Source organism: Taurulus bubalis, assembly GCF_910589615.1.
Source record: "Taurulus bubalis genome assembly, chromosome: 15".
Lineage (NCBI taxonomy): Eukaryota > Metazoa > Chordata > Actinopteri > Perciformes > Cottidae > Taurulus > Taurulus bubalis.
This window is the reverse complement of record NC_136603.1, coordinates 16,393,483-16,421,398: the sequence shown is the minus strand read 5'-3', so window position 1 is coordinate 16,421,398 and position 27,916 is coordinate 16,393,483. Positions and strand designations below refer to the sequence as shown.

The window sequence follows — 27,916 nt, the reverse complement described above, 5'->3', positions numbered from 1 at the left end:
TACGACTGGTACAGCAGCCAACAGTGTTGTCTGCACGATGTAACACAGAGAGCCATCTTTCTGGCCCTGAAGTGGCTGTGAAAAGTGTGTGATTCTAGCACTACTGGAGGAGGTGGGAAACCGCTAGAAAATAATCTACAGTAGCACTGGCACTTGGACATTAATCATCTTAACAGTGACTAAGCACAAAACAAAGAGCTGTTGTTCCAGTTTGTGTTTGGTATTTTGTGTTTGTGTGGTGCTATCATCATTATCCCCCTCAGTCTTTTGTCTTTCCTCCAGTCAGAAGAATCCACTTAGGTCTCAACTTTCCCGTACGTGCCCTCTGGAGGGCGATACTGTTTGGGGAAGGCGTTGAGCTGGAGAGTGTTAAAGGCGTATTTACGACATCCCACATTCTTCATGGTGTTTTCTCTCCTGCAGCCCTCGCTGTGGAGAAGCAGAAGCTATGCATCATTTATTTTTCTAATTACCTTATAAATGCAGGGGCAATCAAATCTGTGAGATTTATGACTTTTTATGACTTTTATTATCATCGACTAACCTGCGCATACAGTCCAAGGCCTGGTAGAAGACCTGTGGGGCGAGGGCGTGGTCCTGCTGCAGGATCTGACACTGCTCCAGGGTCAGGGACATGGCTGTGCGGTCCTTGGCACTCTTACAGCTGGTGAAGCGCACTCCATTCAGGCGGCGACAAGCCTTTAGGGTTAGAAAAAGACATCAGAGGAGGAAGACAGAGCTTTTAAATTAGCATGGGGAAGACATGAGAGGCAAGTCTACCTCGGCTGCTTGCCACAAAATCTCCACGTTCTTGCTTCTCTTGGAGTTCACGTTCTGGCTCAGCTGTTTAAGCAGCTCGGGCACACTGGTGGTACTGCAAGAGCGAGGCAGGCCTGGGGAGAGAGCAGAGGGGTACTGAGGTGAGTTACATTTGAGGGAAATAAACATGTCTTTCCTTCAGAGAAAAGTGTTTTGCATGTATGCATGTGAACTCACAGTCTTCAGGCAGGACCTCTCTAAATTGGTCGTAGTACGAGCTGAGGCGAGTCATGCTCTCCTTGTTGATCACCTCTTGTAGGGATGTGTCTCCAAACCTGGACAAACATTTGAGATATTAGAGTTGAACTCTTTTATGACTTGTCCTCCCCTGATAAGTAATGTAATTACAACATATTTCATCGCTCTACTTCAACCTACTGCATGCAGATTTAATGTGTTATCCAGGGACCAGATGTTTTTCATCATATTCATTTACTTTGCACGAATGAAAGTCTTACTATGAGACAAGCAACATTAGAAACAGCCTTCAATGCTTAAGGTTGAAACCAAAAATCACTTCAGACCACAACAAGTATTTCCAACTTCTTGATTTAAGATGAAAATGTCAAGACTTGCAAAATGTTGCATGTTATGATTCGTACTGTTTTGAGGGTTTTCTAAAAACTGATGTGTGTCTAAGTTTGTTTGGGCAAGATCGGAGTGTGCGTGCATGACCATCTGCAGGTTCACACGTGTTGCTATTTCGCAACTTCTCACTCTGCAGAATAATGTTTCTCCAGATAAAGCACTGGGTACCTCTGTTTATAATGCTGAAGGACATTAAAAGCCCACATGAATGTTGGTGAGACCAAAAAGGAGAGCAGGCTCAAAGGCATGTGAGGGAAAGTGTTTTTACGTGGTACTGCTAGCATGAGATTTCATTTGCATCAGAGTATGGTTTTCATAGGAAGTGTAGGCTTTGTGTGTTCTACTGTGTGTGCACGCGTGTCTGTGTGTGTGTGATTGTCTGTGTGGATGAATATGCAAGTGTGTTTGTTTAAGAAAGTGAAGCGCAATATTCTCAACCCAGTTCCCTTCTCGTCCAACCTGCAGCCTTGTTCTCATCACTTCATCTGTTCAAGCCTCTTTTTCTACTTTGTATTTCCTTCATTTTCTAATATTCTTCATGTCAAATATATTGAGAGGCACCCGGTAAATAAAGAGTAGAAACATAACCATTTAACTATAATAAAACATAATGACTGAACAGGTCATAAATACAATACATCAATGTGTTATTACTTTTATAAATGTTCTTATTTAAAATGACTTTTTTTTTGTTAGAATAAATCACAACATTGTTCTTTTTCCTACTTCAACCCTTTCTTCTATCTATCTATCTATCTATCTATCTATCTATCTATCTATCTATCTATATATATATATATATATATATATATATATATATATATATATATATATATATATATATATATATATTATTGGCCAAAAAAGTATCTACATGGCAAACGTTTTTAATTGAAATGTTTTCCTCATGCCTCACATCTAGATAAAAGCTTTTGAATAACTGAACCATGCCAAATGTATTGAATTATATTTAGATATTTTTAAGATATTACGGGATATAATGACCATTCCTCTTTTTTACTTGGTAAAGGCACTCAGATAGATGGCAATGTAGTATGTGTGTTTTTGATGACCATTTGAAATATTTCATTTAAAAACTATGAAACAAGCCACAATATCTAAAGATGTACATATCCAGCTACATTTGCCATTTCCCCCTCTGGTGCCCTTTCTCCTCTCTCTTTTCTTTCCGTCCTCTAGCACACAACCTTTCCTGTCCTTTGCTCTCAGGGACTCACTTCTCAGCCAGCGTCTGCTGTTCGTTAATTCCCACATTGAAGAGGACGGGCTGCACACGCAGCAGCATCCCGTTCTGGATCTCCCGTGGCAACGTGTCGAACATCGCCCCGGACATGGGAACCCTGACGTTGAAGCCATTCCTGTTTCCTGTGATCACCGGCAGCATGTCCGGGGCGAAGCTGGAAGTTGCCTGAGTAACTTTAAATGTGACATTTCTCAGGTCCATCACTCCGACGCTCATATCCTCCAACATGGCCAGCTCCTCACCTTTAAGACACAAGGACTCGTCACAGAAAGGAAACACAGAGGACACTGACATCATTACCTCAGCCAAGGATGTTATGATTTGGTCCCGTGTGTTTTGCTTGATATCACACAACCTGCTGAACAGATTTCAGTGAAATGTGGTGGAAAGTTAGGACTGTGGGCTAAGGCCGTGGTTCTCAAACTTGTCACGCCCCACTTTGGAGGAAGAACATTTTTCATACCCCATCGCCCAAAAAAAAAAAAAGGATTGCTCCATAAAACAAAAACAAATAAAATGTGCAATCACTTTGTTAGAACATTGCAAATAAAGTTCTATCTGTGTGAAAAATAACTAATATTTAGTTTGAGAACCACTGGGCTAAGGACCCATGTGCTCTGGTTAAGGTTACCATAAGTGCTGAGCAGGCCCTCATACTGCACCAGTAAGCCGATGGTGTGTAGCTGCTTGAGGAAGCCTGAGTCGCAGAGAGAGTTCCTCAGCTTGATAACGAAGCCGCAGATCAGCGCCGTCAGCTGCAAGAAGCACAACTCTCATCAATACGGTCATATCGTCATGTTTGAGAGACAGAGGAGCGAGGATTACGAAGACACGTGTTGACGGACCGTCTGACAGAAGACAACGTCGCGGCGGTACTGCAGGGTGAGGCTCATGGCGATGGTGGGGGCGCTGTCCTGCATCAGCAGAAACACCATGGCCTTCTTGGCCTTGTCGCTCATCAGAGACGCACAATCCGTCAGCGTGGTGAGGAGAGGGTACAGAGCGTCGATCCACTCGCCTGCAGGCACGACGCGCACCACTGAAAACACATACACACACACAGGGAGGGGGCAGACACTGAACTCAGTAGGTTTTGCGAACATCTTCAATTTGCAATCTTAAAATGTGCACATTTGTTATGACATTTTTGCAGATGTTGTGGAAATATTTTCTTTTTTATGAATTACAATTCATTACATAAGTACTTTATATAATTCATTAAATAAGTACTTTATATACTTTTTCTTTCGATTTTGTTCTACTTTGCTACTGCTACTAATTTAATATTGCTTATGTATTCTTTACTGTTCATATTACTGTTTATATTACTGTTTTACTGTTTATTTATATTACTTAACTACGGATTATCTTATTTTATCTTAATATGTGTTTTTCTTTTCTTAATTATTTGTACAATATTGTAAAAAGTTCTTTTTGACACGACATAAAGCCATAATTTATCATTTCAAGCAATATTCAAGTGGCAGGAATACTTTTCTTTTTTCGTATCATCATGACATTTTAGGTTTAATACACAAGGATTAGAGGAAATAAAGCTCTCACCTGGGGACGTTTTTTCTACCTCTGGGCTGATATCTACAAGCGAGAGAACGTTTGTTTAGATAAGGACAAGATTCCACTTCTGCACAACATTATATTTCAGATTCTAAACATCCAGCAACACTGAATGATGAAGTTGATGGTGACGGCTGTTCCTGGTTTCTATGGATACCTCATGAGAGCAGCATGTGTCTGTTTACCTTTCTTAGTGCTCTCCGTTTCCTCGCTGGCGAGCAGGAAGACATCCTCCGAGCTGCTGTCGCTCTGGAGTTTGTCTCGCTGCAGCAGCCCGTCCACCCTCTGGATCACACACTCCAGGCTCTTCGTCACATTTAGCCAAACCTTATCCTGCACACACATTAAAACATTAACATTAAAAAACACATGAACACAGACATCAAAGAGGCAGAAGGATTTTCTCTTACCCAGTCCTCCTCATACACATCTGCCTGTAAGGAGGAGCGCTTGTTTTTACTCCCTTCGCTGCCATCTGGAGGAGCTGCGAGGCGAGAAGGCGAGGTGGCAGCACGGAACGGGGAGGTCGAGTGGCGGGAGGGAGAGCGCGACGGGGAACGAGAGGAGGGTGAAAGGGAGGATGGGGACGGGGTGCTTTGCAGAGTGGACTCTGGGCGGGCGGATGCCAGGGCGAGGATGGCTGAGGACAGCAGCTTGGAGTCACACACAGTCACCAACTGACGAGTCTGCAAGAGAACACACAGAGGCTGGTAAGAGTGGTGGGATGTGGCTGTGTGGCATTACTTTAACCTGGGGGAAGCGGGGGGAATGCTCTTTAAAGGTCAATAACCAAGACATTAAAATTAGGGAGAAAATGCAGAATACAATTCAAGTATATTTTCGCGCTCAAGAAAGTTGACAACACCAGACACAATGCAAAATGTAATCAATGGGGCCGAAAAAATAATATAAAATATCTTGCTATGTCAGTGTTTCTGTGACTTAGGTGAGTTGGTGACGACGTCTTATTTTGTGTGCAAAACTGAAAATTTATCTGTTGTACAGTATTCTATCAGTCCTTTTTTTTTCCTCATTTAAAAACATTTTTAGCCTGAATAACTGCTTATCATTTCCATTCAGACAATAAGTGTGGACATAAAAAGTAGCGAGGTCAAAGAAGCCAGAAGCAGAGGGAGAGTGAAAGAGTACGATGAAACAGAAAATAATCTACATCTCAGCACTTGATTAACACGCTGCAGTTCCTCCGGGCGATCTCCTACCTTCTCTGATAGGATGGCCAGAGTTCTCTCCAGAGCGTTAGCTGAGCGCTCCTTGGCGGCTCGGGACAGACGTTCAGTGTAGTAACACACTTGTGTCTTCAGAGTGTTTATTTGAGCAATCAGCTCCTTCGCTTTCACAACATCCTGAGGCTGGTATGCCATTCTTTTAGACCCAGATCCAGCAGAGCTTTGGGTGTGAAAGACAAAGACAGATAAAGAAGATAAGTATGGAAGACACAGCAGTAACAAAAAAAAAACACCATAATCTTACAGGACACTACTTGTCTCCTCACCTTTCCTCCTCATAAGTGCTGATTTAGTGAAGCAAAACAAATAACAAAAAGATTAGTTAACCACTCTTAAAATCAAACACCACTATGAAGCTCATGCCTTTTTTGTTTTGCTCTACTCACGTTTTCCTGGCTTCTTCAAGCCGATGCAGCAGTTTTCGAAGGCCACAGCCTTTAAAGCCCTGATGATGTGCTGCAGGTGCACCAATAGTCACAACATCGTACGTCCGGTCTGATCAGAGGACAGTAAAAAAGAGGAGGCAATGAGGTACTGACTAAACAATATTATTAAAACCTTGGCCACACCTATGTTTGCCGTAGAAATACCTACCATAGCCAGACTCTCCCTGTACTCTCATCCTCTGGATGTGCAGATTAGTAGGAATAAACTCCAACTTCCTCTCAGCTTTCAAGGTACTAGACTTAAAAGAAGGACCTGAGAGGGATCAGAAAGTAAGAGAAAAGTTCTTTGTATCTGTAAATACAAGTTACAGATATGTCCTAATGTGATATTTTACATGAACATATAAATATGTAAGCTGTTGCACTGGTTTATATATTTTAACTTAAAGGGAAACTCATCAATTTAGTATTGCACTTTCTTAAAATTCGTGCATCTGTGAGTAACAACTTTTTCTATTAATGGTCAAAGTTGATGTGGAAAAGACTCAAGCTCGGTCTCAAAATAAGAGTCAAGCTCCAAAAACACTGGATTCTACACTTTCCATAACGACACTGAAAGGGCCAGTGTGAAGCATATCAGGGACCTTTTTGCAGAAATGTAATATAATATTCCGAACTATGTATTCACCTGAACTAAGAATCGTGTTTTCCTTATCTTAGAATGAGCCCTTCATATCCCCCATATAGAGAGGGTCCTCTTCACAGAGTCCTGAGTCCAGAGTTCACAAGTTTCTACAGGAGCCCAGAACAGACAAAAACTCTAGAAATAGCTTTTTGCAATTTTTCATTACCTGAAGGCCACTGGAGCGCCGTGACAAGCTTGTTGACCTGCTGTAATGTGAGCCACAGAGTGCAAACCCATGGTACCGCCAGCCACCGTCTGACTTCCGTTACGCCTTAAGTGGTGTTGTCATGGAGAGGTTAGCCTCTGAGTGAGGAGAACGGCGTTACCACAGTTTTGCACTTTGCGGCTCACATTATCGCAGTTTTGGAAAGGGAAGAAATCAGCGGAGGGGTTTCCAGTTGGTTGCAATCTGCAACCACACCGCTAGATGGCACTAAATCTTACACACTGTCCCTTTTTAAAAGCATCTTTTCGACCTTTCCTGAATGGTAAATGCCCACATATCAAACGCAAAGCTCGCAGTTTTGAAAGCTTGCTTTCTGTTATAAATGCGTAGTACTCCCTGTGACTGATTGAAATGGTGCAGTGCCCCATTCAAATGATGTTACGAATAGCTTGTGTTTCTCACCTTTATATTCGTGCAGGTCACTTATGGTCTCCTGGTAGGTGAGGATGATGGTCTGATACTGAGTGATGATCTGCCTCCTGAGGTTCTCCCAACATGCAGACAGCTCGCCCAGTTCCTCCAGCTCACACACCCTGCACATCACACACACAAATGCATTTACGACCAAGACATCCAGCCGATGCACTGATGATCTCACAGCTGATTGGTGTTAGTGCCGCTTGTCTGCAGCTTCTCAAATCACCCACATTATAAGCAACCATGAGTAAGAATGTTCCTGTGACCGTATGACGAAGACAATATGATTATAAGGAATATACAGTTCATGATACATCACACGAAGGACACGCTCATTTCAGTTCAATGTCTACAAAGGAGGCATGGAAAAAGATTTTTTGCACAGATATACATTTGATAAGAACATTCTGCTACACAAATTATGCAGATGTCTTTATTTATTTCAAGATGAAGTAAATTATAATTATAATGGAAACAAAATGTTCTTGCATAATTTTGAATGGATTTCTCTTTTCCTAAATTAAACATCAACTTTTTTACAAGACACTTGATGGAAGTTTGGAAAGTTATATGCACTTGACGATGTTCGTACAGAGCAGTGCACGAGATATTAAATAAAAGGAAAAGGAAGGGGAAAAAGAGAACGAAATAAAAAGCTGTAAAAGGTGAGACTGTGGTCTCGGTGGCCGAGACCGAAACAATGGATGTAAAAACAACCAAGACGCAGTGAGTTGGACATTGCTTTGCGTTGAAGGGTCACTGCACTACAACACCCGGCTGCTCCTCTACAAAGATGTTAAAGCCTCTGATCAATAATATACAGTTTCAGACTTTACCTGACGGCGTCTTCCTCCAGCAGCAGCTTGACAAACTGTCGAGGAATGTGCAGGGAGAGCGCACTCTCCGCCATCTGCTCCAGGATCCGAAGGTGGTTGCCGTCGGTGGTGGGAAGCCGGTACATCCGAGACATGACGCCCCCAAACACTGAAGAGACCGAAACACACCACCACAGACGTGTATCACCATCACATGGCTCGCAATGCAGACGGTTACTGAACTCTCACTTACAGGAGGTTGATATCTAGTTTAAATAGACACACACTCACCCGCCTTCAGCAATGGGTCTTTACACAGAGATGAAGACTTGGATTTAATGCCCATGGATTCAGTCAGGCTTTCATCAACAGGGAGAACCATCTGACACACACATGCACACACCACAACACACTGTAACGTTTCCCGAAAGAAGACCTTTGTGACCTGTTATTAAAACAATACAACCAGAAATAGGCTGAGGGTGGTGACGCTTAGACAGGCAAAACAATGTGAGGTTGAATTTATTTTTTCGGTCTGCTACCATTATATTTATCATCAATTAATCGGCACCTGATTGTCTTAATTCGGCCTAAAAAAGGTCAGAAAATACAAAATGGCAATCACAGTTTTCTCATTTTTAGCCTTAGGTAACGCCATTCAGTGGTTTGTTTTGTACAACCAACAGACAGAAACTTAAAGATAGCTGTTGTTTCAAATAAGAAACATGCTCACAACTGAGAAGCTGGAACTACGTCATGTTTAGTATTTTGCAAGAAAAATAACTTTATTGAATCGATTATAAAAAATATAGTTGCTGATAAATCTTATACCAATCAAATAATCATGGTGCAGACACTTTTCCCGCTCACTCACCCTTCCATTCACAGTGTCTCCTCTCTGTAATCTTGCAACAGGAGCTCTCTGCTCGCGCTTCTCCTCTATCTGCCAGGCGATGACGGTGATGTTCCCCACGTGGTTGTTCTCCGCCGACCTGACCCACAGTGACATCGACAAAATTAAACATCCCCGAACCCAAATATCATGTAGTCACCCGTAGAGGAAAAGGGTACAGTGTGTTGTGTCAGCCGGTTACCTGAGCATCAGGTGCAGTCTGTGGTGTTTGTCCTGCAGCAGCTCTTTCACAGAAAACATGGCTGAACCAAGCATGTACATCTGTCACATAAACACACACACACACACACACACACACACACACACACACACACACACACACACACACACAAAGGATTTAGAGGATTTCACCCAGATAATGTAGACTATTAAGGATTTAGTAGATAAGAATTTGTATTCACTTCCTAACAGGACATTTTAAGACAGTAGAGTGATGTGGTATTGTACCGTGCCCTGTGTGCGGTCCTTGACATCGTAGACAGAAAGCTTGACCTGAGTCTGCTGAGTGATCAGAGAGTCCTGAAAGAACGCCACGCTGCTCAGGAAGATAGGGTTGCTGGTGCCCTGAACACAGAAAGAGAGAGAGAGAGAGAGAGAGAGAGAGAGAGATGAACTGGTTTGAAGTCTCCAGCAGCTAGCAGGAAGCAAGGGAAAGCGAACAGTGGCGTACCTCTATGATTTCAGTTTGAGCGTGCTTGGTCCAGAAGGCCTGGGGCGGAGTGGTGCAGCTGATGGCAACGAAGCTGGTTGGCTTACGGTCCAGAGAGGGAGTGACCAGCTCGCTGCAGGCTGCAGCGACATAGAAACACAGAAAGAGATTAGAGACGGTGGGATTTATTGGTGGGATAGGCACTAATCCTTGGCCATGAAAGAAATGTAACACAGTATTGAGTTGCACTTGTTTACAGTAATGCTCAGGTTGAACAACGGATAAATTGAACTAGTCGTTGCACACAAAATGATGCTGTCGTCTCTTCAGCCAATCAATGATCACGTGTCAAGATCATCCAAAGCAGCATCAAATTATGTTTTTGCCGAATTATGGCCAGCTGTAAACATTGATATATAATCAATTTAAACTAATAAGGTGAACATGTTAGCAAATAGTATAGTAATTGTAGCATATTCATACCAACACTGCATTAATCTGCCTTTCGATTCCTTTTTGAAACTCTCTTTAATGTACACTGTAGTTAAAGAATTTAGAGAACATTACTCAAACAGTCTGTTGGGTACTATTTTTATCTGGGGCTTAATAAACATTTGGTGCACTATTCAGTTTTTACCACAACAGGTGTGGGGTGGACTCAGAATGAACAGCAGTGTCAATAAATCATAATGAATAAAGACGTCAGCCGGTGCAACGGTGTTACTCAATAATGTGTTTTTGTGTGGAGCAAAAATGGAGCAACAATAAAGAGGAATAAGCTGCATCGAGCTTTAGACACACAGACAACACTTGCCTGTGTAGTTACTAGGACCAATGCATTGTTGGTTTTGGTCATGAGATTTGGTCACGCTCAACTACCCCATTAGGCCTACTGGTGTAAATGAAGCGGACTCTGTCGATACACAGTGTAACACACACAGTCTGATCCACATTCAGTGTGCTGCAGTGCATTAATGGCTTCAATCCTCAATTTTTGTCCAAAGAAAAAAAAAAAAGGCAAATCCTACACACACGTGTCACCTTATTTAAGACCAGTTGATAATCAGTGAGAGGTGATAAGTGTGCGCACGAATTTACTTTTCCCTTTGGAATTGCTGCACCACAAAGGAGACAAAGCAAGTGTGTGTGTGTAGAAGAGGAAATTATCCTTTATTAATCCCTTTGGGGAAATCTGTCTCTGCATTTAACCCATCCTTAGTATTTAAGGAGCAGTGTGCTGCCATGCAAATGGGGGTTCAGTGTCTTGCTCAAGGACACTTCAACATGCAAACTATGGGGAGCCCAGGGGTCGAACCGGCTACCTTGTGGTTTCAGAACGACCACTCTCCCCATGAGCTGCAGCCGCTTCTGCTTCTCCTTCAACTTACCCACACTAAACTCCAGCACGGGCTCGTCTGGATCCTGACTGCTGCCTGTAGGATTGAGAGAAAAGAGGAGCGGGGAGGTCTTTTTAACGCCCTGTTATTTCATCGGCAATGTGGCAAACAGGTTACCATGGTAGCAGTTACTTAGTTACCCGAGAGAGCCAGCCCCATCATCTCAGCCGAGAGATCAAACGTGTTGGCCCGGTAGACCGACCACGGCCGATGGCGGGGGCTGCGCTCCTTCCCGGACATGGTGGGGTCACGGCGGTGCTGAGGAGGGATTTACGAATAAAAGGGCCGAAGAGTGGAACGACGGCGAGCCGACTCAAAATCAAAACTCCGTCTGTCGCGTCCGTTCTTTGAGCTGTTGTTTGGTTTCCCTTGTTTGTTGAGCACTTACACGTTCGTCAATGATTGGTCTGAAAGAAGAAAACAGCAAAGTGATCATCTGATGTCCCCATAAAAACACATGAGACCGACTGGTGTCATCCTTTCATTGAGATGGCAGCTGATCTCAGAGAAATTAGACAGAATTATAAATCTGCTGGTAATTAAACATGGAGGTTGCTACACTGGCATCACACTACAGTCTCAGATGCACAAGGTGAAAGCAATGAATAACTAGCAGTTGGATGTCTTGGCATGATGCTCCATTCTAAAATGAGCAGTGATTGAGAGTTGAGTGGTTTCCTGTGAGGACTGACTTCTGATAATGTGCTAATATAAGCAGGGTAGAGACAAATCAGACTTCTCACACAGCTGTAGGAAGTGAAGCAGAGCGCTGCTGCACACTGAGTCTTCACCTTCTATCTCCTGATGCGATTTGTGCTCTGGCGGACTAATATCAAACAAACAGGCAAATATATAATGAAGGGAACGTATGCATTTTATGCATTAAGCCAACATTCTAGGACACTGTGGAAATCTTAACTTATAATAACGTATTTATTGCCTTGTTCCATTTTTAGAATGAGGATCTTTGTGTCTAAACAGTGCATAATCAAAAGCAAAGTGCCTCTAGCAGTACGAAAAGACACACACACAAAAAAAGTTTCAACTGTTTGATGCGACAAACAATGTATATGTTGTTCCTTCTGTGAAAAAAATAACAGGAAGTCATTTCAAATCAAAAGGATTTATCTTGAGGAGCATGAATTTTCTCTGACACCCCATTCTTCAAATCTTTGAGTAACATTGGAAACCTGAAAATGTCACATCAATGTACCATAATAAGTTGTCATGGACTAGTGTTCACAACATGACATTTTCACCTGAAGAAAGGGGGTCACTGAAATCACCAAAGATGAATATAAATAACAAACTTGATAGTAGTCTGACCTGCAGTTCGATATATACTGCTCTAAAACCATTAGTTGATGTTAAAGAAACTGACTGGAAATGCTTAAAATCTCTCCATATTGAACATCCAACAAATAATTAAATAAAATGACTGTTTCATTATACAACTGTTGCAGGTAAACCTTCTCACTTTAAGCACTCAGACTTGGCCCTTATATAACGATTATTGTTCCACCACATCCCGTAAATGCTTGTGGTGTAACACATAGTGGAAGTGTTAAGTCCGATGCTCATTTTGAATGACTCTGCAGAGCCACAGCGTAGAGGGCTGCTCATGTTGATTCACGGCTCCTGCCAAATGTATGTGCACCAGTGAGAGGAGAGGAAACTGAGTCTGTGCCAAGTGTGAAACACTGGCGTTCAGTAAGGGTGAGAATCAGCAACAAGACAATCAAGCTGTCAGTATATTGATTCTCTTTTTCTGCAAGCCACAACTAAGCACGATTATGAACCAGAGGAGAAGTAAGACACAGAGGAAGAGAGAGAGAGAGATAGAGATAGAGATAGATAGAGAGAGAGCGAGAGAGAGAGAGAGAGAGAGAGAGAGAGAGAGAAAGAGAGAGAGAGAGAGAGACCAAATGTGAAAGGTAAGAGGACAGGAAAAGGGTACAGCAGGTGGTCTGACGACTAACCTGAGCTGAACGGGGCTTCAAATGGCCCTCAGAGGTCAGACTCAGTTAACATTTCCTCTTTAGAGCTTGTGTGTGTGTGTGTGTGTGTGTGTGTGTGTGTGTGTGTGTGTGTGTGTGCCACAAATACCCACAGCTGGCATAAATGTCTCTCCCTCTCCTGGTGGACTGAGAGCATCTCTGGTACCGTGAGTGTCTGTATTGTCTGTTTATTCTGTTCATTTGCCATTACTCCGACAAAAGGAAAAACATGTGCGTGCGTGTGCGTGTGCGTGCGTGTGTGCGTGTGTGTGTGTGTGTGTGTACCACTGTGCATTCATGTGTAAGGGCTTCGGCATCACAGGTCTATTTTTATACGTTGTGAATGTGTTTTGACGTCACACGCCACGCACAAATGAACTCAAAGTCGTCTGCATAGTCACACAGACTAAATCCAGAGTGTGAGCGTGATGCTCTCTGCCAGTTTAATCTCTGTTTTGGCACCTTCGTGGGAGACCATAACTGATGACAATTACAGCGCGGCTGTTCTGCCTCATTACGCTGTGTGGGCGTCGTTATCAACGGGAGCTGTCTTTTAAAAGGCTGTAATCTGCCAGGGGCACTGTGGGAAGCTCTCTAGGAAACCCACAGTGGATCTAATGGACGGCCACAGGGAGCCTCAGATGCTCATCATCATCACATCTGTCAGCGACATCAAGCCTGCTTGACGAAGGGCAAAACGCCTGGGAGCAGAGCTGAAACGTCTTGTCAATTAATTAATCAGGGGATGTAAAATTGATTGGTGAGAACTTTTTTTTACCGTTTATTGCAAAAATTAAAAACTTTCTCTTGTTCCACTTTGCGAAGATTTTTTATTTTCATTTGTTTGACATTATTATAAATATATCTGAATATCTTTGGACTTTGGACTGTTGGCCGGACAGTGAAAACACATTCTCTGAAATTAATTACTAATTGATTAATCTTATCAATCAATCGTAAAATAAATGAAAATGTTAAGATTTTCTTTTTTTATTAATTAATCACCTGATTATTTTCCTGACTAATCAATTAGTCTATAAAATGGCAGGAAATAGTGACAAATAGCACATTTCTTACGAAGCCAAAGTGACTCCTCAAAGTGGTTGTTTTATTCGACCAACAGTCCCGAAGCCGATAATATTCAAATTAAAATCACGTAATGCAGTGAAGAGCAGTCTATTTTCTTTCATGAGAAGCTGGAACCTGAGAACATTTTATCTTCTTGCACGAAAAATGACTTGAAATGATTATTCGATTACCAACGATTCAGCTCTGATTGACTGAGTTGGGCCAGCAAGCAGCCACACTGACGAAGCGCCACTAAGCAAAAAGGATGAATACTGACCAGCTCCACAGTTGCTGCCCTGAGGCTGACCTTTGACCCCAGATAGGTGAAACAGGTCAGTGGGAGACTGACTGCTATGGTTTTACAGCTTCAACGAAATAAGAAGAAAAGAAAGTATACATGCAGCAAGGATGCAAGTGAGGGAGTAAAAGTAGAGAGGACAGAGAGGATTCAGGTGGAACACGTGGAAGACAGTCCTCTGGGGTGGTCTGGACACAACACTGACCCAGTTAGTGAGGCTGGCGGCACACAGCTGGCACCCTGCAGATGCTGCAGTGTCTCTCTCTCACATGTCCTCATCCTTAACTCACCTCCTCCTCATCCCTTTAAATTCCCCCCGAATGGCCCCCTTCTTCTGCTTTGTCATCATCCCTCCCCTTTTTCAGTTTGTGCTCCATCTCCATTTCCTGTGTCCCCCCTCCATAGCCATGGTGTCCCTCTCAATTTCAATCTATTGATCTTGTGTTTCGGTCCACAGCTGAGCTGATCTGCCTCCCTGAGTCTGATCTACAATCGCCTACTTGATGTAGTAACCATGGACACATGGACGACCGACTTCATCCACACATCTATACATTTCTTGGATTGAGGTGCAGAATATGCACAAGTGTTTACCCCAAAGAGGAAAACATTTATCCACACATACAAACATGCAAGCAAAAGCGTGAGGAGGAAGTAACGCTCTTGTTTCCAAGGCGACATCAGTAAACTGAGAAACCTTTGATGACGATGATGATGATGATGAGTGGTGATGAATGAACTCTCGTTAATGATGCTACAGGATCTCACACAGAGTTGTACAGTAGGCGGGTCTTTACTCCAGGTATCAGGAGAAACACACACACACACACACACACAAACACACACACACAGATGCTAGAAACAGACAGAAAAAGAGGAGACAGTTTGAGGCGAGCCACACAAAAGGTAATTTAGTTCCCTCTCTGTTATGAAAAGAGTGAAAACAATGATTCAACAGATCTAATCTAATCCTGTCCACTCTGCTGGAAACATCTGTGAGGCCTGTAATAGCGTGACACGTTGCTTCATGAGCGACACACCCGGTAGACGTAACGTGTATGACAAAAAAAAGCACATATATGTAACATTATTCTCCATAATCCTACATGAACATTCTTCTGGCCTTTTTGCACCCGCGTGAAACAGGGTGTCATCTCTTAGCAGCCTATGTGTGCACCAGAGCCGCCCAATGGGAATCTATTTATGGCACCATTGGCCAATAATGCATTATACTTCTAGTGTGGATTTATCCTCTGACACTCGGACAATAACAACTATGGCGTCATGATATATCTGCTGATGCTCAGTCGGTCAGGCTGCCGCATGGTGCTGCAGGACACACAGCACAATAAACCACGCGCCGTGTTTAAGAATAGAAACAGACAAATGGACATTTGAGATCTGGCTGTGGCTGTAAACATGTCTTATTCCGCTCCTGCTGCGAGCCGCTGTTCTCTCTGTACGTCAGCATCCACCGGTCTGAACAAACGCCCTCGACACACCGTGAAATGATGAGATGTCACATGAGAAACACACGCACATATAAAGATGTCATACCGTTTAGAGAGATGTGAAGGTGTCTTTTCATAGTGATGCGCATCCTGGTTGCTGCTCGACGATGTCTGCAGTCAAGACTCGCCCTGACTCCCTCTGACACATCGAGACGTAATCGCTCCGCCGGACGCAGTTCCTCCTCCCGCCGCTGGAGGCCGCTGGAGGCCCGGTCTGCAGAGAGCTACTGTCGCTGCATATAACCTCACGCGCTGTGCGGGTGGGCGCAGGACGATACGTTCACGCAGAAAGCGTGGGGTTTTTGCACATTGAGCCAAATAACAACATCTCAGTCATTTGAATACTATGGAAGCACACTTTACGATTGATGAGAATAATACATACTCACTGTTGATCTGGATGAAACAGCTCTTTTAATAAAATATTAAGAAAGTGTTTTATATTGTCGTTTGCCATAATAGATTCCGTTTTAGATATTGTAGGATAGTGTTTTTTTCTTTTTTCTTCTAAGTCAAGATGAGGGCCCAAAACATAAAAAATTTAAACTTAAAAAGGAGATTATATACCAGCCTACATATCAATAATTGCAATATGTTCACTGAATCAAAATTATTAGATTCTAAATCTTACATTTATCAACAAATAATGTTTTATGAAAATGTAGGAAATTACAATATACTAGTTGAAAGGCAACATTATGAAATATCAAGTCAACATTCGGACTTTCAAAATAATTTCAAAACTATGAGCTGAGACCTTTTCTAACATTATTTTTATTAAATCAAATTTCATAAACAAGTTCTACTGATGATAATAAAAACTATCAATGTTTTAGAGATACTTCATTCTGATATTGACATATATTAGATTACTTTGGTGACTAAAAACATTTCTATCTGATTTTTTGTTTCTTTCTTGTTGAAATGGGCTTTCATGCTCAGCACAGACTTTACCAGAGATGGACAGGTGTGTCTAATGGTCAAATGATGCTGAAACACCTTTGTAAGTAGAGTTCACTTGTCATGTTGTGATCAGCATTGAATTGAAAAGGTAAACTGCTTAAATTATTCACATTAGTCAATATCTTTTAATTCTGCACATGTTAGTGAAACGGTCGCATTAACGTTTGCAGTCTGAACCACTTTAGATAAATCTGGGAAACTTCTTGAGTAACAAGTGAAAGTTGAAACTCGTTGTTCAGGAAACTGGTGTCACCGAAACTCACGAGTGGTCCCTGAATGATCCGCGGACACACCGCGCCACACCCTTTTTTTTTATCCGCTTCGAGGTGACACCCAATCAGAGCAGGGCTCGGGGCCGTGCCCAGCCTGTATCGGAACTCGTGGACGCGCAGCAGGTACAGGTGTGTTGTCCGGCAGTTTGAAGGAGACCTATCCGGAGCATGCAGCCCTGAACTCCGAAGGAAAGTTAATTAAGATGGAGTGACTACAGGACACATTTATATCATCAACCTTAAGAGGAGAAGCTGTTGTTTTTCTTCTCCTTCTCTTTTCGGCTGAATGTGGATGGATTGATTGATTCACATCGAGTTTAATTACTGAAGGGACTTTGGGTGTGTGCACAATGGATTTCAGCATTACGAGACGAACGGGAGTTTTACTCATCATTTTCGCGTTTTCGAGTCTTCTGCATGTCTCCAGAGGAGAGATCCCACCCAAACCAACCGGCGGTGTCACGATTCTGCCGCCGGTTAACCCCGATAATGGCCCGCAGGCCTTTCCAGACGCGGAAAAGGCGAATATGCCAGTGTTTACAATGGATTACCCAAGAATACAGATCCCATTTGAGATCACTATGTGGGTGCTGCTGGCTTCATTCGCAAAAATTGGTGAATAACAAATTATGCTGGTGATGGACTAAGATCCAAGCCTCTGATTATTGTGTGACCTTTTCAGGCAGGCAGCCATGTTCCATGTTTTTTTTGTTTTTTTAACTAAATCTCTTTTCTCAGGTTTCCATGTGTACAAACAGATCACCGTCTGGGTGCCGGAGTCCTGCCTTCTGATCACCATCGGCCTGATCGTAGGTGGCATCATGCACTCCGTCCACGAGGAGCCACCTGCTGTGCTCAGCAGCAACGTCTTCTTCCTCTACATGCTGCCCCCGATTGTCCTGGACTCTGGCTACTTCATGCCCACCAGGCCTTTCTTCGAGAACATTGGCACGGTCCGTCACAGATCAGCCACAGCTTTCCTGAGCCGGATTCCATGTCTTCTGCTCCTGTAAAGCCAATTTGATGTTTTCTGTCCGTGTCTGCAGGTGCTGTGGTTTGCAGTGGTGGGGACGCTGTGGAACAGCATCGGCATCGGCATGTCTCTGTTCGCCATATGCCAGATCGAGGCGTTTGGTGTGCAGGACATCAACCTCCAGGAGAACCTGCTGTTTGCCACCATCATCTCGGCCGTGGACCCCGTGGCCGTGCTGAGCGTGTTTGAGGACGTGTCTGTGAACGAGCAGCTCTACATCGTGGTGTTTGGAGAATGCCTCTTCAATGATGCCGTCACTGTGGTGAGTGGGCTGAGGCAGAGACTTAACATAGTGGGTTAGGTTGGTGTGTTTTTAAAACACATTTGTGGTACCTTTACTCTAAACTGAGACCTTCTGCAACACGTTGGTCCACTTTGAGTTCCTCAGAGCGACTGCTTGTTGTGAAAACACAGAACAATGAGCAAGGTGTCGTTACAAACTGTTCTTATTGTGTTAATGGCGTTTCAGTCACCAAATAGACCTGGTGACTGAATTCACATTCAGCGATCCAGCATGCCAGTGGGTCCTTGCAACTGGAGAGATGAAACAAAGGTTCATTGGGAAAGTGCTGCAGCTGGTGTGTGAACAAAGCAGAATTGCACACTTGTTGTTCACCATATCGGGACTCCACCTACCATTCAAAACCCAGGTTTCATCCCTAATTCCTAGACCGCTGTTATATGAAATGGCAGATCCACTATTGTTTTGTCTGAAGCTTTTCTATTCTTTCTCCAACGGCTCAGCTCAGGTTTCGCAAGATACTGTACAATTAGTTCACTCTCATTTCTGGGTTAGTCGGCCAGTATGAGACCATAATGTGTGCCTGTGCACTGGCAAGATGGCTGAACAGATAAAACAACTCAAAAATGGCAGTGAAGTAATGTTGTGAGAGACATGGAACGAACACCTCTAGAAAGAATAGAGCCTCATAGCGTTGGATGCTAGTTTGCTCAGATGCTGCCAAACCAGTTTTTGAGGTTGCCGTTGCATTGGCTGTGAGGGAGGAGTTCACGCATACAGACAACATCGTCTGAAACTTCACTGAGCTCATGCTCAAATTTCGCCCATCACCCTCTTGTTATTGTCCACACACACACACACACACACACACACACACACACACACACACACACACACACGCACGCGCCTACAATATCCTGCTCTGAACTTTGGTGTGGCTCCCCTTTTGTTTAGTCCACAGTGGCAGAGCTGATTCAGAGTGAAGAAACACATTTACCCAGGAGACTGGGAAAGCCCAGGTATGGTCGGCACAGACGGCTTTGTTTTGCAGAATTGCACCCATTGAACAATATGTGATGTTTGCCAAAAGTAAAAATAATACTTCTGATGAGCACTGCAGCCTCTAGTTAGGGGAAAGGTGGTAACAGTTGACAGGGCTTTAAATGGTGGAGAGGACCCACGGAAATTCTAGTAGGATCCTAAAAATGACGTCTATAAATGATGGCAACTGTTGTTGCCACATTGTTGCACTTGCTGGCATGTTCCTCCATGGGAATTATACTTAATTTAGAGACTATCCCACATACAATGTCCTGCTGCTGTTGAACCCACCAACCAGCACACCAAATCTGTGGCTGAAAATATAGTTTCCAAAAAATAAAACTGCAATGCTCTGCTGTTATAGGAAACCGTTTAGTGTTTTAAAAAAACAAAGTAAAATGTATTGCAGAACAAATTGTCTCACTGACAAGATGGGGGATTTGGAAAGTAGTGCAAGATGGACTGGTCTTGGTCTTTTCCTGGTATTTGTTGACAATGAACACAAATATAGATTATGACCACCTTTTAAAGAAAACTATGCATTGCATCATTTACAATGCCTTTAGTCTTTCACATTAATTCCCAATGTCTACAAATGTCTTGCTTGCTTTGAAAACACAGTGTTAACGGTGGTGTGCAGTCAGACGACCCATTTTAAACCATGAAGCAGCAGTGAGTTGTTCTTTGTCAGAACATGAGGAAAAGGAACAAAGTCGGTTGCTCTGGCAAATGCTCCGTTTCCGTGAGTCATTCAGTGTGCTTGTTGAAATGAGATTATCAAATTGCAAACAGTGCAGAGTAAATATTCCAACAAATCACTGTTATCTGCAACTGTGTCATGAGCGGCCGCAGCCCCTGACACCACCCACGACCTCTCACAGGGATGTGTGTGCTGTTTGTGCACGCGCACATACAAGACTGTGTGTCAGCATCAGCGCTTCATGGTTGTGTGTGTGCGTGTGTGTGTGCGTGTGCGTGTTTTCAGGTGTTGTACAACATGTTCAACTTTGTGGCGGAGATGCCGGTGGTGGAGCCAGTGGATGTTTTCCTCGGGGTGGCCCGGTTCTTCGTGGTCGGGCTCGGCGGGATGGGCTTCGGCGTCCTGTTCGGCTTCACGGCCGCCTTCACCACAAGATTCACCTCCAAGGTCCGAGAGATCGAGCCGCTTTTCATATTCATGTACAGCTACCTGGCCTATCTGGTGGCCGAGCTCTTCGCCATCTCATCCATCATGGCGTGAGTGGATCTAAACATTTTCCCCTGGTTGAAATATTTAAATGGCAGACGGTTCCAGTGGCTGCAAGAATTCTGCAATAACACGGCAGCTTCATGTTTTTCTGCAGCATTGTGACCTGTGCCCTCACCATGAAGTACTACGTCGAAGAAAATGTTTCCCAGCGTTCCTGCACAACCATCCGCCATGTGGTCAAGATGCTTGGCTCCATCTCAGAGACCCTCATCTTCTTCTTTCTGGGGGTCGTCACCATAACAACAGAACACGAGTGGAACTGGGGCTACATCCTGTTCACATTGCTGTTTGCTTTCGTATGGAGGGGTCTGGGTAAGGAGAGGGCAGGGAGGGGCTGTTTGTCCTGTTGCATGATTAGAGGAGTTTTGGCCCCCTGGTAGTGCTACGAAGCAATGTTTTTACGAGTGGGTTCAGTTTGTGTCGCGCACACACTCAAGGACGCACATGCACACACTTTGATTGGTTTCATTGCAATAAAGATAAGGAAGAAGAAGACGCAACAACATGTATGTGAACGGTATAGGATTTAAAACCTTTAATGCAAATGTATTATGAGAGGGGAAAATGCATTCAACTGCTTTGACGGGCATCAAAGATTTACACAATGCATTTTAGTAAATAACCTTGAATGGAAACAGGACTTTGTTTGTGTACAAGAAAACTCCACGGGGCAACTTTTACTGTTACTTTACTTGCTCTCAAAACACTGAATTAAACTTTACGCCTCGCTACCGTGATGCAACTGGAAAGACTTGAGGGAACTGTTTCAGTTATAAGTTGCGCATGTGTTTTTGTATTTTTTATTTTTAGTGAAACAAGCTGCGAACACAACATTGATACAGCATCAGTAAGTTAGTGCAGATTTATAACCTAAAATAATATCCTGACACTGCTCTTCCTCTCATCACAGGTGTCGCGGTGCTGACTCAGATCATTAATCCTTTCCGCACCATCCCATTTAACTTGAAAGATCAATTTGGTCTGGCCTATGGTGGCCTACGAGGTGCAATTTCATTCGCCTTGGTCTTCACCCTTCCTGAAACCATCGGCCGCAGGCAGCTCTTCATCACTGCCACCATTGCTGTCATCCTCTTCACTGTCTTTCTCCAGGTAAGAGGGGGACTGAGTGCTTGTAATCAAGACCTTCTTGTCTTTTTAACTTTGTCTTAGTATTAGTCCTAATTGAATCAAATGGTCTGTCAAAGAGAATCAAACTGGTGGCCTGTGCCATTTTCTTTCAAGCTTGGAACAAACCACATGATTTAATATCCAGATCAGAATTTATTTCATTATTATCTAGTATTTTTTGTGGGTTTCGGATATAATGATCTTGCACTGCAACTCAATTTCTGAAAAAAAAGAAGAAAAGAAAACGTCTAACAGGCAGTTTTGTTGCTGCAGTATGGACTCTTGATTCTGTATCTTTTAATTTCTTTAGTGCCCTATCCTTTGACATACAGTTGGGATTTTAAAAGTCCTCTAATATTTTTCCGTGATCGCTCCCTTTCTCCTCCACAGGGCATCAGTATCCGACCTTTGATTGAGTTCATCAATGTCCGCAGAACCAACCGCAATCTTGACACCATTAACATAGAGATTCACTGCAGGGTACGCTGCACATTGTGTTGGTTGTAAATGTGGTTTACTGCATGTTATTCTGCACACGGTGCTAACGGGTCTCATCTTGCTCTCAGCTCATGGAGCACACCGTGGCTGGCTTAGAGGACCTCTGTGGGCAGTGGAGCCACTTCTACTGGAAGGACAAGTAAGAACTTTCGCTCTCCCAAAGTGTGCTCATTTTGCTCAACAAGAAACTGTATTTATTTAAATATATTATAAACAGTCACAAGTATTTAAAGTACTCATTGCTTCATATCGTTACGCTTAAAGGGGAAGGATCTGCTGTGAAACTGGAAGAGAGGTGGCGGTTATAGTTTACCTGCGCTCAGTTTCCTCCTGTGGTGTTTTGTTTGACAATGCTATTGTTCACTGCAGACTGTGTGGGAATGTTGACAGCTAATCACACTTTGGTGTCGTGTTCAGCTTCTGCCGTCGGCAGTGACGGATGCTTTTCTTCTTAAAGCTCTGAAATGTTTTACTTCACTTTTTTAAAAACATTTTGGTGTGTATTAGTTACCTGCATTAACTAATAACTTAATATTTCTTCATATTTTTTGTGAAAACCCCAATCCTTTTTTTTTCCTTGTGAGCATGCAATGTAGTATAGTATATACGATATGCTCCATATACTGTACACATGTTTAGTACTGTATACCATTGTGTTATTGAAATACATACAGTATACAATAAATAGTGTGTATAGAGTATGAAATAATCATCCATTCTGCATTATAAGTCATGTGTGATCTAAACACTTTGAGAAATACGTTGTATGGTCACATACAGCTTATATATATATATGTATGTATGTATGTATGTATGTATGTATGTATGTATGTATGTATGTATGTATGTATGTATGTGTGACATTTGTATTGAATAACAGAGCAGTCAAAAGGAGGACAGTGAAAAGTTTGTTTTGGAGTTGTACTCCGGCACATAGCCTGGGGTCAACTGCCTTTGAGCTTTTAGGGTGTTTGAGGTTATAACGTAACGTCCATGTTAGGTGAACAGTGTAGCTCTTTTTAGTCCTGCAATTTAAAGATAATTCAGCAGGACAGTGATCCTATCATCAGTCACATGGCCTCTCCCAATGATCATGTGTTTAATTTCTGAAGATCAGACTGAAGGCCAAAAGCCCCCGAAACAAGCAAGAAGTTGAGATTGCTGCAGCACAGACCTGATGGCATTAACAGAGAAGATACCGAGCGTCTGCTGATGGCCGTGGGTCAAAGATGTTCGGTTGTGACCAACTGAAAGAGTAATTTAACATCCCAAGCTGTGTCATAGCAGCAGAATAACAAGAACCGATACATAGTATCAATGAGGAACCATTTAAAGACTAGACTACGATAAAAATGTTTACTCTACACAAAATGAAGCATGGACATAAAAAAAAGGTTAAGTGGTCCATACACCTCCATGAAACAAAGACAAACATAGTCCCAAATAAATCAAGGTAATGAAGTTGCAATATACATTTTGTACACAAATTTGACATGCATATTTGAAGCCTTGCGCTGTTACTTTCTCTCCACTAGAGTTTGTGGTTTACGACGACGACCAAAAATTTCAAATACCATTTAACTTATTCTTTAACCATCATTGTTCGCTGCAACAGGGCCTCCACAGATAGCTGTCCATCCTAATCAATTTAAATTCCTTTTCTTTCGATATCAGGTTTATGAAGTTCAACAATCAAATCCTGCGGAAGATCCTGATCCGAGACAACCGGGCCGAGTCCAGTATCGTGGCGCTTTATAAGAAGCTGGAACTGCAGAACGCCATGGAGATCCTGGACACTGTGTCTGGAGACATCAGCGCTGCTCCGTCCATTGTCTCTCTCTAGTATGAAGCCTTCATCATGTCTCTCTCTTTCTCTGGGCATAACACCACCTATGTGTTGTCTATACAGATCAAAACAAAAAAAAAAACATCCTTTTTTCTTTGTATCTGTCTTTTAGTGAGGACATTGCTAAACCTAAGAAGAAGTTCCTGGCTCCGGACCTGAAGAACATGCATGAAATCCTGTCCAAGAACATGTACAAGATCAGGCAACGGGTGAGATATTCAAATACTCTTGCAGGGTAAACCACCACGTGCACACCATTTTACTTTTCTCCCTTTTTCTTTGTCGTCTTATTATGCCTCTGTGGTGGAAAGTAACTTTTATTCAAGTTACATATTTCAGTACAGTTCTGAGATATGTGTACTTTACTTGACTATATTGTTTATACTTCTGCTTCACTACTTTTCAGAGAGAACTATTGCATTGTTGTTTTTACTATTCCATACATCTGACAGGTAACTAGTTTTATTATAAAGCAAATGATACGTTTATTGAATAGAGTGCATTGTTAAAGATTAAACCTGTGGTTACTCTGACTAGCTTTGGGCCCTCTTTAACACTTTTCAGATGTCTAAGTTGTTACCCGTTCCACCAAAGAGATATTTCTGCTGTATTTAAAAAGAAAAAGATTTCATTCATAGTGTAAGTCTTAAAGAAGTCAAATAATCCAATATTTCACAAAAACAACAAATAATAGAAGAAAAGTCCCAAACAAATTAATTCTTCAATCCTCTGCCATTAATCATCTCACGACACCTCAATTTATCTTGTGACCCTCAGGAGGGGCCCGCCCCATAGTTTGGGAACCACTAGACTAAACTGGTGAACAGTATATTAAGTAGTAAAACGTAGTTCCATCATGCTGATTACAATTTGATGCATCTGTATGGAAGATTTCATGATTATAAGTCATGTCATTTCTGCAAAACAAGTACCTTTTTACTTTTTAAATGCAAGTTTTCCTAAGTTGCAGTAATGGAGGACTTGTAATAGAGTATTTTTAAAACTTGTGTCTGTACTGTTACTGAAGTACATAATCTGACTACTTTTACCCTCACTGATGCAGCAGCTACCACTGCAGCTGACACAGGCAATACATACAAACTAGAACCTGTTTGATTACGTAAAGGCAGAAAGCGATCACCAGTTTTGCAAACCGATGCATTTGCATTTTGCTGTTGCCGTGAACGTTCAGCTGCGTACACAGGACATGCAGCAGTGTTTTATCTACATTGATCAACGACAGCAGCCCAGACTCACATGTCCTCCTCAGCAAAGCTAGTAGTTGTGATATCCTCTTTGTTTTATTTACACGAAAAGGAAGTAGCTCATCAAATTATTTCACCTAAAATTCTGTGATCACTGTTTGTGCGACATATTTGTCTGTAATCGGGTGAAGACATTTTATTTTCATCTCACTTTGACAAACTCCTGTGACGCCTTACTCAAACACAATGATGTGTTTACCCCGAGGACTGAAAGTCGGAGCTGTTTTGCTTAACCACACACTGTATTGTACTGTGGCCCGCTGTACTTTTTCCATCAGTGACATGACGTCACCCACAGAGACACTTTAATGTGAAGACAAAAATAGGGAGCATGTGCTTCTGATCTTGTCTGATTGTCTTCACAGCCCCTCTTTTCAGGTCTCATGTGTCGGCAGTTCTCTCTCACACAAAAGCTGCGTCTCATGTGTCCTTTTTTTAACCTGCATCATGTTAGAATTTAACATTTATATTTATTTGACACACGTTATTAGATGAAAATTCAAATTGTGATCTTAAGGGAACCGAGTGTTAGATTGGCTCCCATTCTGTCTGGTCGTGTTGACTTCTTGTGATAAAGACAGGAGCATTTTGTTGACATAAGACTGTTCTTAGAGCAGTGGCAACCTTTTAGAGTGTTTGAAATGTTTGTTTTAGGTCTAACTAATAGGCACTGGTCAGACAGATCTATGTTGACGAAGATGTGTACATTGCATAGTGTGGCAGGTCGCAAATAACAAACGGAGACACGGACCCTTTCAGTTCAGACAGGTTTGGCCAGTTTTGGTTGAGTAATCCGCGCTTTGAAGAATGCCTGCTCGTCTAAAAGCATTTTACAGTCCATTTGTCTGTTAGTTGAAGTTACTTTTACGATAAATTATTGTGGCTGCCTGTTGGATCGCTTGTAAATGTATAACATATGGACACGTCCAACATGGTCAAATCTGTGAGCAGAAAGCATTAGAGGTCTGAATCGACTGTGTAGTAATAATAATATGAATGTATCTTGTACCTTTTTTGTTTTCTTCAACTAGACGGTGGCTTACACAACTAAGCATGCCCTGCCCAATGACAACCACAGCAGAGAGATATTGATAAGACGCCACGCCAGCATCCGCCGCAGCCTCCGCCCGGGCAGCTTTCAGTCATCGGTAAGCAGGCGGCTCTTTCTCTGTGGCTGGTATTGACTTGAGCTACTTGGTACTGCGTTATGAGCCGTGAACAGTATGTTCTCAGCCCCTCGGTTAAAAGTAAGGAAGTGAGAGCAGAATTGAACCTTGTGAGAAGCAGGTTAATTATCTCTCAGCTACGACGAGATGAAAAATGTCCCAAATTAAATAACAAGTTTGTTTTCTATATTCTCATCCTTCATTCATTGTTCTTATTTTTCTCTCTCTTTCCATTCTGCTTTTTTTTTTATTCCCATGTTGTTATCAGGTGGTACCCAAATCCCACAAATACTTCTCTCTTCCTGCTGGGAAAAGTCTGGACTCAAAATTCCCCCCTGTGAGGCAGACGGGTAAGCTTCCGAAAATACTTTTAAAACCACTTGAGGTCCAGTTAAGGTCTCTTAAGTAGATATAAGCTTGGAATAATAATTTTAAACGCATAGATTCACGGGTTAGTTTTTTTTCTCAGAAAATGGATCTTGATCAGGTGTTTTACTTATACACTTGGTCAAGCTCTTCATTTAAGCGACAGTTACAGAGCGAAATATTCAAACCCAAGCTAGAGGTGTGGCTATTGGGATGGCAATGACATTTACAAACATGCATATCCCTCCACAAGATTAATTTGAATAAAGTTTAAGACTAAATATCAGCAAAACCAATGACATTCCCATCAGCCTCAGCTGTACTGTTAACATGCTGACGTTAGCATTTTACCAATGTTTGGCTGCACAACATAAGTTTGTGACGACTGACCCACCAGCAACTCAATTAGATTTAATATTGAGGTACATCTCTCTGCCTACATTCATTTCCGGTTACTTACATGTGTGTTGGCCTAATTAAATTCCCTTCATGATTTCTTTATAATTTTGTCATGTTCTTTCCCTGTCCCAGATGAGGAAACCATGTCAGAGGTGGCCTACCCCCCCAGACGCTCTCGGTTTGGCCAGTCCGCACGCTCCTCCTCCAGAGCCATGATGCCTCTCCGCCGGCTGCACACCCTAACAGAGGTGCACTCTGTTGACATGGTGGACGAGAGCTCAGGGGAGGGCAGAGGCAGGTCGGGGCGCGGCACGTCCAGAACAAACTCCACTTCCAGTGATCCCCACATTCCTGTTCCTCAACGTCGCATTGACAACGAACATGGCTCAGCTGATAACTTTAGAGATGGGCATCATGAAGACCAGCAGCAGCCTTCGTCCCCGCCTCCAGGCTGGGCTGCTGAAGCCCGAGACCACGCGGCACGAAACCCTCTGCTCAGGCGGCCGCAGTGGAACCCCAAGATGTAAAAGTGTCCCTGGGTTTTCAAGAGAAGCTGGACTGCCACAGACTCCAGGGTCTCTACAGACTGTGTGT

General features: G+C 42.8%; 2 protein-coding genes across 2 annotated transcripts; one reads left to right on the top strand and one right to left on the bottom strand.

Moving 5' to 3' along the window:
- Positions 1-296: 296 nt before the first annotated feature.
- Positions 297-11,221, bottom strand: inpp4aa (inositol polyphosphate-4-phosphatase type I Aa; the record flags this gene model as incomplete). Its single annotated transcript, XM_079230630.1, has 22 exons — positions 297-429; positions 545-699; positions 781-893; positions 997-1,094; positions 2,646-2,913; positions 3,303-3,426; positions 3,517-3,689; positions 4,235-4,267; positions 4,432-4,579; positions 4,657-4,932; positions 5,467-5,653; positions 5,880-5,988; positions 6,088-6,192; positions 7,193-7,323; positions 8,044-8,191; positions 8,314-8,404; positions 8,897-9,014; positions 9,117-9,196; positions 9,383-9,499; positions 9,606-9,724; positions 10,973-11,017; positions 11,122-11,221. The coding sequence occupies 22 exons, from the start codon at positions 11,219-11,221 to the stop codon at positions 297-299; spliced, it is 2,871 nt and encodes a 956-aa protein (XP_079086756.1).
- A 6,219-nt stretch (positions 11,222-17,440) lies between these two features.
- slc9a2 (solute carrier family 9 member 2) lies at positions 17,441-27,916 on the top strand (the record flags this gene model as incomplete). The annotated part of the gene is made up of 13 exons (XM_079231385.1): positions 17,441-17,705; positions 17,829-18,043; positions 18,137-18,385; positions 20,391-20,641; positions 20,749-20,966; positions 21,565-21,764; positions 22,173-22,262; positions 22,349-22,419; positions 23,955-24,122; positions 24,239-24,335; positions 26,423-26,539; positions 26,826-26,907; positions 27,455-27,916. The coding sequence occupies 13 exons, from the start codon at positions 17,441-17,443 to the stop codon at positions 27,847-27,849; spliced, it is 2,418 nt and encodes an 805-aa protein (XP_079087511.1). The 3' UTR covers positions 27,850-27,916.